Source organism: Loxodonta africana, chromosome 17 (assembly GCF_030014295.1).
Source record: "Loxodonta africana isolate mLoxAfr1 chromosome 17, mLoxAfr1.hap2, whole genome shotgun sequence".
NCBI lineage: Eukaryota > Metazoa > Chordata > Mammalia > Proboscidea > Elephantidae > Loxodonta > Loxodonta africana.
This window is the reverse complement of record NC_087358.1, coordinates 61145862-61163523: the sequence shown is the minus strand read 5'-3', so window position 1 is coordinate 61163523 and position 17662 is coordinate 61145862. Positions and strand designations below refer to the sequence as shown.

Below are 17662 nucleotides of genomic sequence, written 5' to 3'. Positions count from 1 at the left end.
AACCTAAAGGTTGGTGGTTTGAATCCACCTAGCAGTGCTGCAGAAGAAAGTCCTGGAGATCTGCTTCCATAAAGATTACAGATAAGAAAACCCTGTGGAGCTCAGTTCTACTCTGTACCACATGGGGTCGCCATGAGTCGGAAACCACTCAACAGCAACGGGTTTAGTTTGGTGTGAGTTCTTTCAGCTCCTCTGCACGGCTATGGGATTTTGCTTCAGGTAATTTAAATACTTACAGCAAGTGCTAACCCCCCTTTGCAAACTCAGCCAAATTTCTGCCCCAAACGAGTCTGATAACATTCCAATTCAGGAATGAATGTTACTAAATTGGTCTTCAGTTTGTTTGACTGCAGTGTTTTTTAGTCTAACAAAATAATAGGAGTAGATTTCAGCCACAACCAAGGCCATTTCCAGCTGCAAAGATTCCCTGAGAAGGTCAAGTTGCTGGAATCTGAACGTGGGCTATTCCAACAGAAAATCCCCTCCTGTGCATCCTGATGTGCCTCGTGCAATCCATGTGGTGTCTGTCAATCTGAAGAAGTCATTTGTACAGCCAGATGCTGCGCAAACCACTGGCACCCGCACATAGCTGGGGTCTCAGGTGGTTGCCTCCCTCTGCAATACCAGCAGCAGCTGCAGGGACATCTGGCTGGTTGAACAAGGATTTAACACCCCGTTTGCCAGATATAATGCAGGGTTCATACTCTTGTTAACATATGTAATGCATTCATTTTAACATCTTAATGATACCCTTCATGTAATTCTTCTCCAACCTAGCTACGAGAACAGTATATTCATCAGCTGAGTTAGCACATGAATGCCACCCATGGGTTGTTTCTGAAAATGAATAGCCAGTTTCCTATTCCTGCAGAGAACTCCTGCAGATTCCACCTTGTAAACAGCTCTGCAATGCATCCCCTCCACTCCAGTCCTGCCTTCCTTCAAGCTTTCATCATTGCTTATTAGGATCACAATCATAGCTTCCTACCTCTCTTCTCCTGGGTCTCCTGTTCTCTTCACGCCCATTCATTGTTGCTGGAGTGCTGGTCCTAAAGCACGAACGGGAGCAGGTCCTTTCTCTTCTTAAAATCCCTCGGGACCTGCCTACGGACCTCAGGAACAAGTGCACATTCCTTACCAGAGTCCATAAGACCCTGTATGTCTGGGCCTGGCTACCAGTCCTGGTTCCAGACTCTCCTGTTATTCTTACCCTGCATCCCCAAAGAGGGCAGTGGTGGTTCAGTGGTAGAATTCTTGCCTTCCAGGCAGGAGACCTGGGTTCGATTCTCAGCCAATGCACCTCATGCTCAGCCACCACCCATCTGTCAGTGGAGGACTGCGCGTTGCTATGATGCTGAAGAGGTTTTAGCCAAGCTTCCAGACTAAGACGGACTAGGAAGAAAGGCCTGGATGTCTACTTCTGAAAATCAGCCAGTGAAAACCCTATGGATCACAACCCTCTGATCCTCAAGAGATAATAGGGATGGCACGGGACTGGGCGCCATTTTGTTCTATCGTACACAGGGTCATCATGACTTGGGGGCCGATTCACTGACAGCTAGTAACAAACTCTTAAGGACACTCAGGGACCCCATAGATTCCTGTAAGTATCCTGTCCCCCTCTTTCTGACAGACTTTTACATACACTCCCTCACTGGAATCCCTGGGTGCCACGAATAGTTAAGTGCTGGGCTACTAGCCAAAAGGTTAGGTGTTTGAACTCACCCAGAGGCACCTCGGAAGACAGGCCTGGTGATCACCTTCTTAAAGGTCACAGCCTTGAAAATACTATGAGGCAGTTCTACTCTGTACGCATGGGGTCGCCATGAGTCTGGATTGACTTGATGGCAGCTAATAACAAGTTTCCTTGCCAGAGATACCATAGTGTTTTATCAAGGGCTCACCTATAATTGCAAAGCTTTTATTTGCACTCTTAGTACACTAAGAGCACCCACAAGGTGCTATGCAGCAACTAAAGAGACAGGATTTAGAACAGATGCCTCAGCCTCTCTCTTCTCTTCCTCTTCTGATGCTCACCCAAAAAAAGCCCAAACCCTCTGCCATTAAGTCGACTCCAACTCCTAGGAACCTTACAGGACAGAGTAGAACTGCCCCATAGGATTCCCAGGACTGTAAATTCTTATGAGAGCAGACTGCCACATCTTTCTCCTGTGCAGTGGCTGGTTCGGTTAGCAGCCAAGCACTTAACCACTGCACCACCAGGGCTCCCTCTGATGCTCACGCTGACCTTTAATCCACAGGACCTGATGGAACACTTTGGATGCAACTGGATGCAGCTGGTAAATAAGATAAAAGCCAGTGGTACCACTCCAAAGCCACCCTAAAGCAAAGAGCAAATCCATGGATGAGTCTGTCACCTAAATGCGTGTTACAAAAGATGCAGTAGGCCCCATTCGTATCAGTCCAGGTTCTTTAGAGCAGAGCTCTACAGGGCACCAGGGAAGAGAGGCAAGGAGCCCTGGGGGCCAAGAGGAGGAAGCTTCTCACCATCCCCAAGAGGGGCCGTGGGCTGGCCAGTGGCCCTATAAGTAGCAGGGGAGGAGAGAAGGTATATTGTTATTGTTGGTAGTTACCATCACGTTGGCTTTGACCCACAATGAAATGTTGCCCGGTTCTCTGCTATCTTCATGACTTTGGTGTGTCTGAATTCATTGTTGCAGCAGCTATTGTGCAGTGACTTCCAACCTTGGGGGATCATCTTCTAGCACTAAACCAGACAATATTCTTGTGATCCCATAGGGTTTTAATCGGCCAATTTTCAGAAGTAGACTGCCAGGCCTTTCTTCCTAGCCTGTCTTAGTCTGGAAGCTCTGCTGAAACCTGTCCATCCTGGGTGACCTTGCTGGTATTCGAAATACTGGTGATCTAACTTCCAGCATCACAGCAACACTCACTGCACCACAGGAAGACAAACTGACAGAGGGTTGGTGGAAATGGGGTACAACCCCACTAGTCCTGAAGATAAAAGCAATCTCTGACTCAAGTCTGTAACTTTACATCTTGATCTCCAAAACTATTTTTTAAATATAAACTACCAGTAAAAAAACTCACCCAAAGTCAAAGTCTTCTCAACGCAGATTCTACCACCCACCACCACTGCCCACTCTTAACCTTCTAATCTCATCATCATCTGAGTCAATCACCACCCCACAACCACAAAAAAATCTCAGGGAAGAACCTGACCAGGATGGAGGTCAGACTCTTAACATATTCCCCTAAGTACAATCATTTGGGCATCATTTCTTCTAAAAGAAGTCAGCCAATTGGACAAGACAGGTCTTTACAAACAGCTAACCTATTAAACCCACCAAAGGGCTGAAGAACAGGACCCCCTTGTTTTCATAAAGCAAAGTGATGCTTTTCCTAGCAGTGATGAGTATGCTAGAAATAGAAAATTAGCTTTTATTGTTTAACCTTCATGCTTTAAACGAGGAAGCTTCTGCTACAGTTAACAGTCCTCTCGGGTTTTCATAAAATAGCCTTGTGACAGCAATATTAGTCTTCATAAAGACCCCAGTTTTAAAATGTCTTCCACTATGGTACTCATTTTAAAAAAGTTTAATCTAAGGGCTTGGCAGAATAACTGCAGTGTGGCATCTTGGGCTAACTGTACTATTTACAATGTCTTGGCTTTATTCTCCCACTTGAAAATTAAGAATGCCACCTTATGTTGTTTGCAGAGCTTTCCACATTTACAAAACATCCCCTTGGAAAAAGGCTCACCTCCCAGATTCTCCCAGAAGGGTCTCTGACTGCTAGGAATCAGGCCCAAAGGGAAGCAGAAGGCACCAGACAAGCCACTGTGGACAGATCGTGGGGCAAGGCTGCAAAGCCTGGTCCCCAGCCAGTGAGGAGGTGTCTCCAGCCTCAAGAGGCTCCTGTAGGGGAGTCACTGAGGACCTGTCTACAGAGATGGAAAATTCAGCAACAGATACTGGTGATGGCCGCACTTGATGAATGTAATCAGTGTTGTTAAATTGGACATGTAAAAAATGTGAAACTGGCAAACGTTTTGCTCTATATATTTTCACAACAATAAAAAAAATTTGTTTTAATGAACAAAAAAAGAAGCTCCCTTCTCAAAGAAACAGGAAAAATGCCACATTTACGAGTGAGCTCCGGGCTTTTATGAATCTCCTTGGACACACCTAAGGTGACTAGCTTCTGGCAATATTAAAGAAGTAGCCCCCTGATGCCACCACACAAAAGGGAGGGTGTAGATCATCCGTTTATTCATTACACGTGTTCTTTACACTTTTGTTGAGCTCCTATGACGTGCCGGCCACTGGGGAGAAATGTCGCACAGTTCTTGGAAAGCTTACAAACAGCCGAGTGAGCCGGACAAGCCCCAGCCCATGTGATGAGTATGATGGTGGGGTGAGTACAAGACGCTGTGGGTAACCCGAGGAGGGGTGCCTCACCCGAAAGCGAGGCAGGCAGCACCAAAGCTGGCCTCCCTCGGGGACATAATGCCTGGGCCAAATCTTGAAAGACAATTAGGAAATTGTGGTTTCCTTGTCCACTGGTGGTTCTCACCTCTGCTTAGAATGCTTCCAACACCTCTTTGGTCTATACCCTGAGGCCTTCTTTAAAGACAGACCAGCCCTTTTTCTAGGAGGTAAGACAATAAAAAACAACAAAGAAACCAATTGCCACTGAGTTGACTTGAACTCATGATGCCCCCATGTACGTCAGCATAGAACTGTGTTCCATAAGGTTTTCAATAGCTGATTTTTTCAGAAGTAGATCACCAAGATTTTCTTCTGGTGCACCTCTGGAGAGACTCAAACCACCAACATTTCAGTTAGCAGCCAAGCACATTAACTGTTTGCCAAGCTATTTCCAAAACCACAGAGTCCACCCCAGAACTACACAAAGAAAAGTCTGGAATGGCATATAAGAATCAAAAACTTCAGAAAGGCTCATAATTCATTCATCCATCCATTCAACAGAGTTAATTGATGGCTACTAGGGGCCCAGCATTCTGCGGGTGTTCAGGATACCGTGTTTACAGGACAGCTGTTTTCCATGCCCTCCCTGCCCTTATAACCATAGCAGAGAGGCTGAGAAGTGAAGGGCAGCTTAGGGAACTTCATTTACTTTAGTTTGGCGGGGCCACTGAGTCCAAGCTGAGGTGAGAGTAATGAGATGGAGTAGGTCATGCTTGGTGAGGCAGAGGTCAGGGTGAGGGTTTGCAGAACACAGAGGACATTGTGTTACATGTTAAGGAGCTCAGCCTTTATCCTAAGAATTACAGGGATCCGCTGACGGATTTTTAAGCAGAAAAGTAAGAGACATGGTCAGATTTACATTTTAGAAGTGACTTTGTGATGGAGATGTGGACCAGAGAAAGTGACATCATGGGTGGGCAACTATTTGCAATGATCCAGACAAGAAATGATGACGGTCTGTATTAAGGTGACAATGGCAGTGACATAAAGTACAAAGAAGTATCTGAAGGTTTTGTAAAGAGGTAGAACTCTCAGGATGGGAGTGGGGTGAAGAGTTAGAGAATAAATGTATAAGACCATCCATCCTCTGGCTTCTGGTTTGGGGTAATGAGGTAATGGCATTGTCATTCACCATGAAAGAGCACCCCAGATATGAACATTGAGAAGAGATGCTGAGTTCACCAACACTTTCTGGTCAATATGAGTCTTAAGGTTTACAATTATAATTATTAATTTTTACTTCAACCATCACCACCTCCACCACCACCACCTCCACCACTTCTTCCATCACCACCCCACCATCTCCACCACCACCACCACTGCCACCGCCAACTCTCCCACCACCACCACCTCTACCACCATCACCGACACATCCTCCACAACCTCCACTACCACCTCCACCACCACCACCTCCACCACCACCACCACCACCTCCACCACCACCACCACCACCTCCACCACCACCACCCCCTCCACCATCACCACCACCACCACCACCTCCACCATCACCACCACCACCTCCACCTCCACCACCTCCACCTCCACCACCTCCACCTCCACCACCACCACCACCTCCACCACCACCACCACCACCACCTCCACCACCACCTCCACCACCATCACCACCACCACCTCCACCTCCACCACCACCTCCACCACCACCACCACCTCCACCACCACCTCCACCACCACCTCCACCTCCAGCACCACCACCACCTCCACCACCATCACCAACACATCCTCCACCACCTCCACCACCACCACCTCCACCTCCACCACCACCACCACCACCTCCACCTCCACCACCACCACCTCTACCATCTCCACCTCCACCACCACCTCCACCTCCACCACCACCACCACCACCACCTCCACCACCACCTCCACCACCACCACCACCTCCACCACCATCACCAACACATCCTCCACCACCTCCACCACCACCACCACCTCCACCACCTCCACCTCCACCACCACCTCCACCACCACCACCACCACCTCCACCACCTCCACCTCCACCACCACCTCCACCACCACCACCACCACCACCTTCACCACCTCCACCTCCACCTCCACCACCTCCACCTCCACCACCTCCACCACCACCTCCACCTCCACCACCACCACCTCCACCATCACCACCACCTCCACCTCCACCACCTCCACCATCACCACCACCTCCACCATCACCACCTCCACCACCACCACCACCACCACCTCCACCATCACCACCACCTCCACCATCACCACCTCCACCACCATCACCACCACCTCCACCATCACCACCACCTCCACCATCACCACCTCCACCACCACCACCTCCACCATCACCACCACCACCTCCACCATCACCACCTCCACCTTCACCACCTCCACCACCATCACCAATACATCCTCCACAACCTCCACTACCACCTCCACCATCACCACCACTACCACCACCACCACCGCCACCACCACCTCCACCGCTACCTCCACCTTCACCACCTCCACAACCTCCTCCACCACCATCACCATCGCCACCACCTCCTCCACCATCACCTCCTCCACCACCTCAACCACCACCATCAACCTCCATCACCGTCATCACCTCCACCACCATCACTTCCACCACCACTACCACCTCATGTCCTCTAAGAACCAAGACCGAGGACGGGGTAGCAACCTTGTGATGAGAAAGCTGAGAATAGAACTCTCCTAACACCTGAAACCAAACAAGTTCAAACAAGAAACTGTTATTTGGTCATCCCGGATACAGACTTCTCCCTACCACTTCTCAGATTCCAGGACCCACATTTTATACACCACACACACTAGATCCTACTTAGTAAATACAGTCACTTCATTCACAACTGGCTTGCCTGTCCACCAGTGGCTCCCACCTCTCACTGCAGTCCCCTGCCAGCACCCGACATGCACAATCACACACACACACCTGCACACACACACACCCCCTGATGTGCTAGCCCTATCACGACCACATCCACCCTCTCCCACGCTCACTCTTCACCAACTTTCACTCACACACACCCTGCCACGCTCACCCCATCACACTCATTCTCCCACCAGCGTCAGAAACAACCACAACGGCACTGTGCACACACGCACTTAGTCACACTCGCTCCCCAATCGTCACCCTCAATTCACCCACCGTGGATCTCAGGCTTTACACACACATGCCCCCAGAGATCACAGCCACACATATTTCTCACAAATGCTCTCCCTCCCTTAAACCAGCATCATCTGGGCCTCACTCAGCTTTCTGGCTCTCTCACTCTCCAGCCCTCCCTATCACATACACACACAAATACACACCAGTTAAAACACCTCCCTGGTCTCTACACCTACCCTCACCATTCACCAGTTGTCGTCCAGTCATCTCTAACTCATGGAAACCCCATCTATGGCAGAGTAGAACTGTATCCTGTAGGGTTTTCAATGGCTGATTTTTTGGAAGTAGGCTGACAGGGCTTTCTTCCAAGGCACCTCTGGATGGACTTGAACCTTCAGCCTTTCAGTTAGGGTGTTAATTATTTGCACCATCCAAGGACTCCATACCTACCCTGAAGCACCTTCCTTTAAAGGCAGACTAGTCCTTCCTCTAGCAGGGGATTTCCAAAATCACACAGTCCACTCCAGAATGACAGAATCTCCATTAGTCAATCTATACTTTATTATTATTATTTTTTTAAACTGGCTCCAAGTGATTCATAAAATCACGCAGGTTGGAAAACACTGCTCTAAGGACATGTTTCTCTCCAATTACATAGGCTATACTTCTCTGGGAAACCCTGGTGGCGTAGTGGTTAAGTGCTATGGCTGCTAACCAAAAGGCTGGCAGTTCAAACCCACCATGTTCTCCTTGGAAACTCTATGGGGCAGTTCTACTCTCTCCTATAGGGTCACTATGAGACGGAATTGACTCGATGGCAATGGGTTGTTTGTACCTCTCTGAGGATAAACCACTCCTGGTGGGACAATCCAATCCACCCCTTCACACCATGCTCTCCAACCAAGGACCCTCAGTATCATTCACCTCTTGAAATGTAACCAAAGATCCCAGGCCACACAATGAAACAACTCTTCTTTTGGTCATGTCCTTCCTCTTCACTGTTTCTTTAAATATGTCATCCCAGAATATCTTTTCTTCCATCCTAGGGTACTTCAAGCACAAAGAAAAGCCCAACTCTGATGACACCACTCACTGGCAAGCCTTCCTACTTTCTGCCCTAGGTCTCCCCTGAGATTGAGCTCATCACAGCTAATAGCCCATTGTTGGGCCAAAAGCTGTAAGGTAGCCATTGTTTTGCAGGAAAATTCTGTGGGTCTTACTTGCGATTTCCCATAAAGACAGCTTTTATAAACGCTAAATATGATTGGGGTTAAATTGCAGTTCCCAAAACTGTTATGGCAAACAGAGATGAAATCCCATTGGAAAACCACGATATGACTAACATCTTGATTTGGGAACATCAGTGCCCCAAAACCCAAGTTTCCTTGTGGGTTTACAAGAAACTCTCTTTGGACACATGCTCTTTCTTGTAGACCAACGCAAAGAGACAATGAATGAGGTTTAATTATTTTTCCTTTAACTAAAAAACAAATGAGAAATGATGGCTATCTAACACCACCACTGATCGAAATTTTGCAACCAGTTAAGACATACGCAGATTTTAATGGATTTCTCATTTACTTTAGTTTTTAAAATGGGAATCTTGTAATAACTGAGGTTGGAATTCTAAGGGATAAACTTTACATATGGAGAAAACGCAGCCACTTCATCTGATGAACTTTCTGGTTTTAAATTAATGTTCTTGAAACACAAAATCTAGTAAAAGCTGTGCAGGTAACTATGAACGTTTATTCAAAGATCACAGCCTAACCAGAGTTTTTGAAATTTCCTCGAAAGGATGAATGCTGTTAAATATACTTTCAAATTTTTCTCCTACAGTGTAAATAATCCTGAAGAACTTTAAAAACTTTAGCCTCTATAAAATAAAATCTTGACCATTAAAATTTATCATGTTGCTGTTGTTGTTAGGTGCCATGGAGTCAATTTTGACTCATAGCAACCCCCATTTGACAGAGTAGAACTGCCCCTATAGGGTTTTTGGGCTGTAATCTAGGGGAGCAGCTCACCAGGTCTTTTTCCTGAGGAGCCACTGGCTGGGTTCAAACCACTAACCTTTTGGTTAGCAGCCAAACACTTAACCAAGGGCTTCTAATGTTTTTCATAGACTTGTGTATTCTGGATAGCTCAGAGTTAACTCTCGCTCCTAAAGTAAGCTAGTCCACTTTCCTGCCTACATAGGGTATAGTGAATGTCAGAGACTGCTCACTGTCCCCCCATATCTGTCCTCTACTTTTTTCCTATTAGTTAGGTTGTGGTGGTTAGATGCCGTCACATTGGCTCTGACTCATGGTGACTCCATGAACAACAGAATGAAATGCTGCCCAGTCCTGCACCATCTTCACCATCACTGGTATGCTTGAGTCAATTGTTGTTGCCACTGTGTATTTTGATTGCCTTCCGACCCACGGGCTCATCTTTCAGCGCTATATTAAACAATATTCTGCTGTGATCCATATGGTTTTCATTGGCTAATTTCTGGAAGGAGACCACCATGCTTTTTTCCTAGACTGTCTTAGTCTGGAAGCTCTGTTGAAACCTGCCCACCATGGGTGACCCGACTGGTATTTAAAAATACCGGTGGCATAGCTTCTAGCATCACACCAACGTATAAGCCACCACAGTATGACAAAGTGATAGTGGTGGCGATTAGTTATAGGCATCCTCTTTCTTCAAGCTATGGTGAGAAAATGGCCACCCAGCAGGAGACTGTACTGTCCAGCCTCCCTTGCAGGTATGCGTGGTCTTATGAGTAAATTCCAGCCGGTAAGATACTACTGAATGTGACGTCTTAATCTCCTGGCACTGCTCTCACTTTTTCTTTCTCCCTTCCCTCTGTCTGGAAAATGACAACAAAATAAAGCAGCCAACTTGGACCCAGAGATGGAAGGTACATGTTAAAGATGGAACAGCCTCCCTACTAGTCCTGGACTGCTCACCTCTGGATCATTATATGAGAGAAAAAAACTTCTGTCTTACTCAGTTCACTGAATTTATGGGTCTCTTTGTTACAGCAACTAGCTTTTGTTGTTGTTAGCTCCTGTCAAGTCGCCCCTGACTCATGGCAACCCCTTGTACGATGGAACAAAACACTGTCCAGTCTCGCACGATCCCCATGATCAGTTCTGGTTGGAACCATTGGGATCCATAGGGTGTTCGCTAGCTGATTTTTGGAAGTAGATTGCCAGCCCTTTCTTCCTAGTCCGTCCTAGTCTAAAGCTCTCCTGAAACCTGCTTAGCATCAAAGCAACACACAAGCCTCCACTGACAAATGGGAGGTTCATCGGCTGGGAATCGAAACCGGGTCTCCTCCATGGAAGGCAAGAACTTACCACTGAATCAACACTATCTTCAAAGCTTTGGATATACTGTTCTTAATTATCAGTGGAAACTGTACATTTACAGTATGAATCCTGCAGGAGACAAGGCCAAATATGTACTCATCCCCAGAGACTTAAAAAAGACTTCCCGCTGAGTATTAATTGTTCAGTATTATGGCTCTCTGGTCCCATTTTCCAGTAAGTCTTTGAAGGATCATTGATTCCAGGAAATGGTTAGTCAAGAATATGCCAGCAAGATAACCTATTGGTACTCATTATCATCATTTGGCTTTTCACAATCTGGAGTATAATTAGAGTTTTATAAAATCATAATTATAGAGCCAAAGCTGTGTTTTTAGTTCACATTATAGGGTAGCCTCTATAGCAAACAGTCTATGGCAGGAACAAAAGGCCGGAGGAAATGTGACTAAAGTGAAAAGTCCAGCTGAAGAGAACTTTAACCGAAGATGACCTGTATTGCCTCAGGCTAATAATTTTCATAATTATCAACTGTAACATTGGAAAAACATCAGATAAATGAGAACTAGGCTTATAACATTCAAAGTGGCTTGATAAGTTGGTTAATGTCCCATTTTTATTTAAAAGTATTAGTTCACAGGGTTTAGTAAGTCATCACTCATTCATTTGTTCATTCATTCTTTCCTGAAGCTGAATTAACCAGTTGCTGTTGAGTCGATTTCAACTCACGGCGACCCCAGCTCACGGCGACCCCAGCTCACGGAGACCCCAGCTCACGGCGACCCCAGCTCACGGCGACCCCAGCTCACGGCGACCCCAGCTCACGGCGACCCCATGTGTGTCAGAGTAGAAATGTGCTCTATAGGGTTTTCTTTTCTTCCTTTTCTGTTTTCTTTCTTTCTTTTTTCTTTTTCGTTATTGTTGCTGAGAGTGTGCACAGCATAACATACGTCAATTCAACAATTTCTACATGTACAATTCAGTGACGCTGATTACATTCTTCAAGTTAGGCAGCCATTCTCTCCCTCCTTATCCAAACTTCTCCTCCCCACACACAGAGTTTTCATTGGCTGATTTTTCAGAAGTAGGCCACCAGGCCGTTCTTCTGAGATGCTTCTCAGTGGCTTGAACCGCCAATCTTTCAGTTAGCAGCCATGCACATTACCGTTCGCGCCACCCAGGGACTCTGAAACCGCATTGGGGTGATATATTCAAATGTAAGGAAAGTGGTTATAGTCTTTGTCCTGACGGAGCTTACAGCTTCATGCCGTGATCTTTCTGACTGTGCAATTCTAACAGGGAAAAAATTTTGAATGTTCCCAAAATGTGCAGGCTTTTTTATCTAAATATTAAATAGAAGCACTCCTATATAAATATATACATTACAAAATATTCAGAAAAACAAATGCCTTTAAAAGCTGATATTAAAAATATATACATATAAATCTCAATACTTCATTCCCACATCCCAGGGGGTCATCTTGAATGCATCAAACATCCCACTTTGGAGAGCAATGGGTTTCAGTTCAGTTAGGTTCCAAAACAAGCCCTTTGGCTAAGGAGGAATACTAAAGACTATCCCATACAGCATGCTGTAACAGATACTGATCTCTCTTCTTTATACCATTTTTTCAAATATCTTTGAAATTAAGTTGCAGGAAGTTCAGGAAGTTTTTTTTTACAAGCAGGTATCGAATGTGTAATTAACAACCTGGCATATTAGAATTAAGTGCAATGGCTCCCAAGTTAGGGTTCCAGTTCCGAGTACCCAGAATACATATTTGGTACATAAACAGACGGCACCCCGCCGAGGCCAGCCTGGAGGACAATGTCCAAGTAGCCTCACCGTCAAGCAGGGCAGGCCCCTGCTCAGACCAGCTCACCACTCACCTCCCCACCATGCACACTGGCAGACACTGGTGGCTGCCAAAGCTGGAAACAAGAATCGCTTCATAAACTGGACACCATATTTATGCTAGTGTTTTCTTTATTGTCATAGACTGTTATGATAGACTTTATAAATTGTGGTTGGTAGGGTTGGATCGCTAGGAGACTTTTAAAGTTCTGTGCTAAAGGGGAAAAAAAGCCAAGAAAACCCAGCCACAAACAAAAAAAGGGGAAAAAAACAGCATTACTTGTCTGGCCAAAGATTGGCTGGGTAAACACTACTTTTTGCACACATAGAACGTGATATTATGCTTATGTCTAGCATTTGTTACCACTGGATGGGTTGATCTTTCAATAATGATTCCAGCAACACATGTAATTTTGTTTTACGGGTTCACTCAATATCTACATTAGAGCTAACACTAAGATACGAAGCTACTCATGAATGCCTAATACACCATCATATTTTCAGCATTGGCAAGAGAAATGAGAAACCTGGTTATTGTAGCAAGATGTGTAGAATACCACCCTAGCCAACAGTCCTCATCAAAGGATGACACACCCAGGAGAACATTATTTGACTGGGTAAGAGAAGAGTAAATCCTTTGGTATGGGATTAAAAAAAAAAAACAAAAAAAAGGGCAAACTCAATGCTGTCAAGTCAATTCCGACTCATAGCAACCCTATAGGAGAGAGTAGAACTGTCCCATAGAGCTTCCAAGGAGCACCTGGTGGATCTGAACTGCCGACCTTTTGGTTAGCAGTCGTAGCTCTTAGCCATTATGCCACCAGGGTTTCCTTGGTATGGGATAAGGTATGGCAAAGTGCCTAGCATGAGACCCACAACATAAAACCAAAAATAACCAAACCTGCTGCCGTGGAGTTGACTCCTACTCCTAGCAACTCTACAGGACAGAGCAGAACTGCCCCATATGCTTTCCGAGGCTGTTGGTTGAGTCTAATGATAAGGCATGGATAATGCTCGTCTCCTTCCTAAAGATCCTCTGTCTAGAGGGGAGAGATAGCATCTTCCACCCCTAAACACACATTGGTATATTATGACAGCTCCTTAATGAAAAAAAAAAAAAAAAGTCACTATCCAATAAGCTGAGGTGCCCTAAATCGTGTTTGGGGAATACAGAGATTGCACTTTGGTTAGCATGAAGTTATTCTTCCCCAGTCTTAAAGAACCTTAAACTCCGGCCATGGGCAGACACTAGACAAATAGCCGGAAGTCAAAATGAGAATGTGAGTCATTGACTTGTCTGGACAAGCCTTATTTTTCGCTCCAGTATAGGTTTTTATCTGTGGATGACCAGCTTGGGTACAGGTTGTGGAAACCTTTAAAAGGTGTGAAGAGTGAGTTTTTTACTGTAGTGGATGGAACAAGGAGTTTTGAGCCAAAGGATTCAGAATCCACATTTGGAGAAATGTAGGACGTATAATCACGGCAGCAACCATATATTTTTCCACTGAAAGACAGCTGGATGTATGGGGTGCTCGTGGGATATATGAGTAAACAATCTATTTGAGTCAGAATCCACTCGACGGCGGTGGGCTTGGTTTTTATTTTTGTTTCTGAGTAATTTTAATAAGTTTCTACAAAAAAAAGAAGTACCTGTAGCATAATATTATTAAAACAAACCAAACCCAAGTGCCGTCAAGTCGATTCCGACTCATAGCGACCCTATATGTAATAGCTAAAATATATAGCACAATGAAAACAAATGAGAAATTAATCCTGTGAGCTATAATAATCTTTTAGTATAATTAAGACTGTGTGCCTGTAGTTAAAGCAGTTGACTGTGGAGTCCCTGGGTGGTACAATTAACACTCAAGGTTGCTAACCAAAAGGTTGGAGGTTGAAGTCCACCAAGAGACTCCCCGGAAGGGCCTGGTGATCTACTTCTGAAAAGACAGCCACTGAAGACCCAGTGAAGCACAGTCCTACTCTGACATACATGGGGTTGCCATGAGTTGGAGTCTACTACGACAACTGGTTTTTGGTGATTTTTTTTTAATACATATTCTTGCCTGCCCACAAATCTTACTCGTTCTGGCTTACCAGATACTGAATCTCTCATAATTAGTGTTACCCATTTAGAACAAGGCACTATGTTTCCAAAAGGTTCCTAAAACTGTGAAAATTCTGCCCAATTAACATATTTAAATACAAATTGGTTTATCATAATATCTAGGCAGTCACTTAGAAAGCTCAAATGAAATGGGGCAATGAACAGGGAAGTTCTGATGGGGCAGGTAGGGGCAGATACGCACACAAAAGCAACAGAGATTATTGCAAGACCGCCAGAGAGTACAGATTAGTCACCAAGTAATTGTTCTATATTATTTTTATTCATGCAACTTTCCTGTAAGTTTGGAAATATTTCCAAATAAAAAGTTAAAAAATAAGATTATCAAATGTTATATTTCCTAAGAGTTCATACATGTGTCTATGTATACATATATATACACACATACATATATAAACACACACATATAGATACACATATACATATATGAATATATATGTATACATAGGGTCGCCATGAGTCAGAACTGACTCGATGGCAAAGGCTTTTATGTGTGTGTGTATACAAATATATAGACATATATAATATATATGTATAAATTACTGCTAGTCTATGTTAATAGTTGTTTATAGCTAGATTACTCAGCATGTGAGAGATAAACTTGACAAATGGAGCAAAAAGCAGATTGATACAAAAGGAAATATCAAAAAGAAAAACAAAAACAGACAGATCAGCAGAAATGCCCCTGCTTGGAAGTTAGCACGTAAGATGAAAAGATCACTAAATGTAAGCCCACATTTAAAACATACATCGACTGCATGAAGCTAAGCCACATACGTTAATTATAATGAAAAAGGAGTTTTCATAAACAATGTGCTCTCGTACAAATACTAGAGTAAGAGTCCACGAGGTACTTTTTTTTTTTTTTCACATTTTATATCTATGAAATCGGGATGCAAACCAGAATCTGTGATGATCATGTTTAAGTTTTCAGCCAACATTTTTTCTTTCTTAATGGTGCATGAAATAAGGAAGTAAGCTGAAAGTTGGTGGTGTTTCAGATCTGATAAAAAGTACCAAATCTCAGTGTTATGGGTGTTACACTTATCTTTACAAACAGTTTTTTCGACCTATCGCTACCTCCAACATGCATCCTCTTTGGGAAAAAAAAGTGCAATTACTATGTGTGTATTGAAAAAAAAAAAAAGTAAGCTAAATAAAATTCAATTTAGATTTACCGGCTTTGACGATTTCAGAATTTACTCTGAGATGACCAGAGATCCCCAAAAGAAGAAAAGAAAACCAGTTGCCATTGAGTCAAATCTGACTCTTGGAGGCCCCTTGGGCTGCAGAGTAGAACTGCACTCCATAGGATTTTTGTAGATGTGACCTTTTGGAAGGAGACCTCCAGGCATTTCCTCCTAGGTGCCTCTGGGCAGGCTCAAGCTGCCAACCTTTCTCAATTAGTAGGAAGCTGCAAAACAGATGTTGGAATGGAGAGGTGGATCCATGAATGTGTGCAAGTGTATACCCAGGTGTGAAATGTGCATGCAGGTATGTGTACATTGAACAATAAGTAATATAATTCCAAAACTACAGGACTCTCAAGGGTGTTTTGTCAGGGAAGTAAAATGGCCAGTTATTACAGTGTTTCTTAACTGACGCTGTTTAGTGTGAAAGCAGTCATTGGTCTTTTCTGTCCCCATCTCTTCCCTTCTCATCCAACTCTCCTGGAAAACGAGAAACTAGACACAGAATTTTTATCTCACCCACCACATCATTTCCTGCCCTGCTTGCTTACTTCCTCAGCATAGATGACAACAAAGGACCAGTTACAACTGCTTCTCATCAGAGCCTGGATCAACAGATGTGGACAAGGGGATCCTACCATCACAAAACCAAACGTAAAGGAAATAGCTACCAGAAAGTCCTGTGAACTGAGCAAATGGTTTCTAGGTCAGTGAATTCAAACTAGCAAACGGACCCATTGACTAACCACAAACCACCTTGTCTTCCTTCCAAGTAGGAATTTAAAACCCTCCTCTTAAAAAGAAACAAGAAAAAAATATTTGCATGAATGTCTCTGGTCTCCATAATCAATCATTACCAACTTCAAAAGAATCCTGTTAGTCCTTAGAAAAAAATTATCCTTAGCTCTTTTACAAATTGTTAGGATGATAATAAAAAAGGACCAAGTCAATAGTACTCAGCCTCTTTTAATTTTCAGTACTGGTAAAGCCAGCAGGGTCCTTCCTTGACTGATCCACCCCAGTAAGAACCTACCTTTTGCACAGCTCCTTGAAAGGCCTGTTTAATTCTCCTACACGAATCAGGTAGTAATTTTGTGTCTTGACTCTCCGGAGTTGTGTCTCGCAAATCTGAATTTTCATGGAGTTTGAAAAGTCTCTTAAAGCAGTCGGTGTCGTCTTCTGATATTCTATTAGGATCCATCTGAAAAAAAAAAAAAAAGGACCTTCGAGTGGGTATCATTAATCATTCTGCTATTTAATAAAGTGTGACTTAAGGAAAAACTCATTCTTGCAAAAGTCTTTATTTCCCTAATGGCTAATACCAAAACCCCTTGCTGTCGAGTCAAAGTCCAACTCAGAGCGACCCTATAAGACAGAGTAGGACTGCCCTGTGGCATTTCCGAGGCTGTAAATCCTTATGCGAGCAAACTGCGTCATCTTCCTCCTGCAGAACACCTGGTAGGTTCACGCCGCCGACTTTCTGGTTTGTAGCCGAGCACTTAACTACTGCACCGCTGGGGTTCCCAATGGCTAATAGTTACCATAATTACCCTCAAGTTGGCAAAAACATGGACTTTTAACTCATTTTAAT

The 17662-nt window shown here is 44.4% G+C and overlaps 1 protein-coding gene across 1 annotated transcript in view; it reads right to left on the bottom strand.

Moving 5' to 3' along the window:
* The window catches only part of TNFSF11 (TNF superfamily member 11), a 39492-nt gene that overhangs the window by 14287 nt on the left and 7543 nt on the right, over positions 1 to 17662 (bottom strand). Inside the window, exon 2 of the mRNA XM_003412603.4 lies at positions 17105 to 17272. Coding sequence (XP_003412651.2) covers positions 17105 to 17272 — 168 coding nt within the window. The remainder of the gene's footprint in view (positions 1 to 17104; positions 17273 to 17662) is intronic.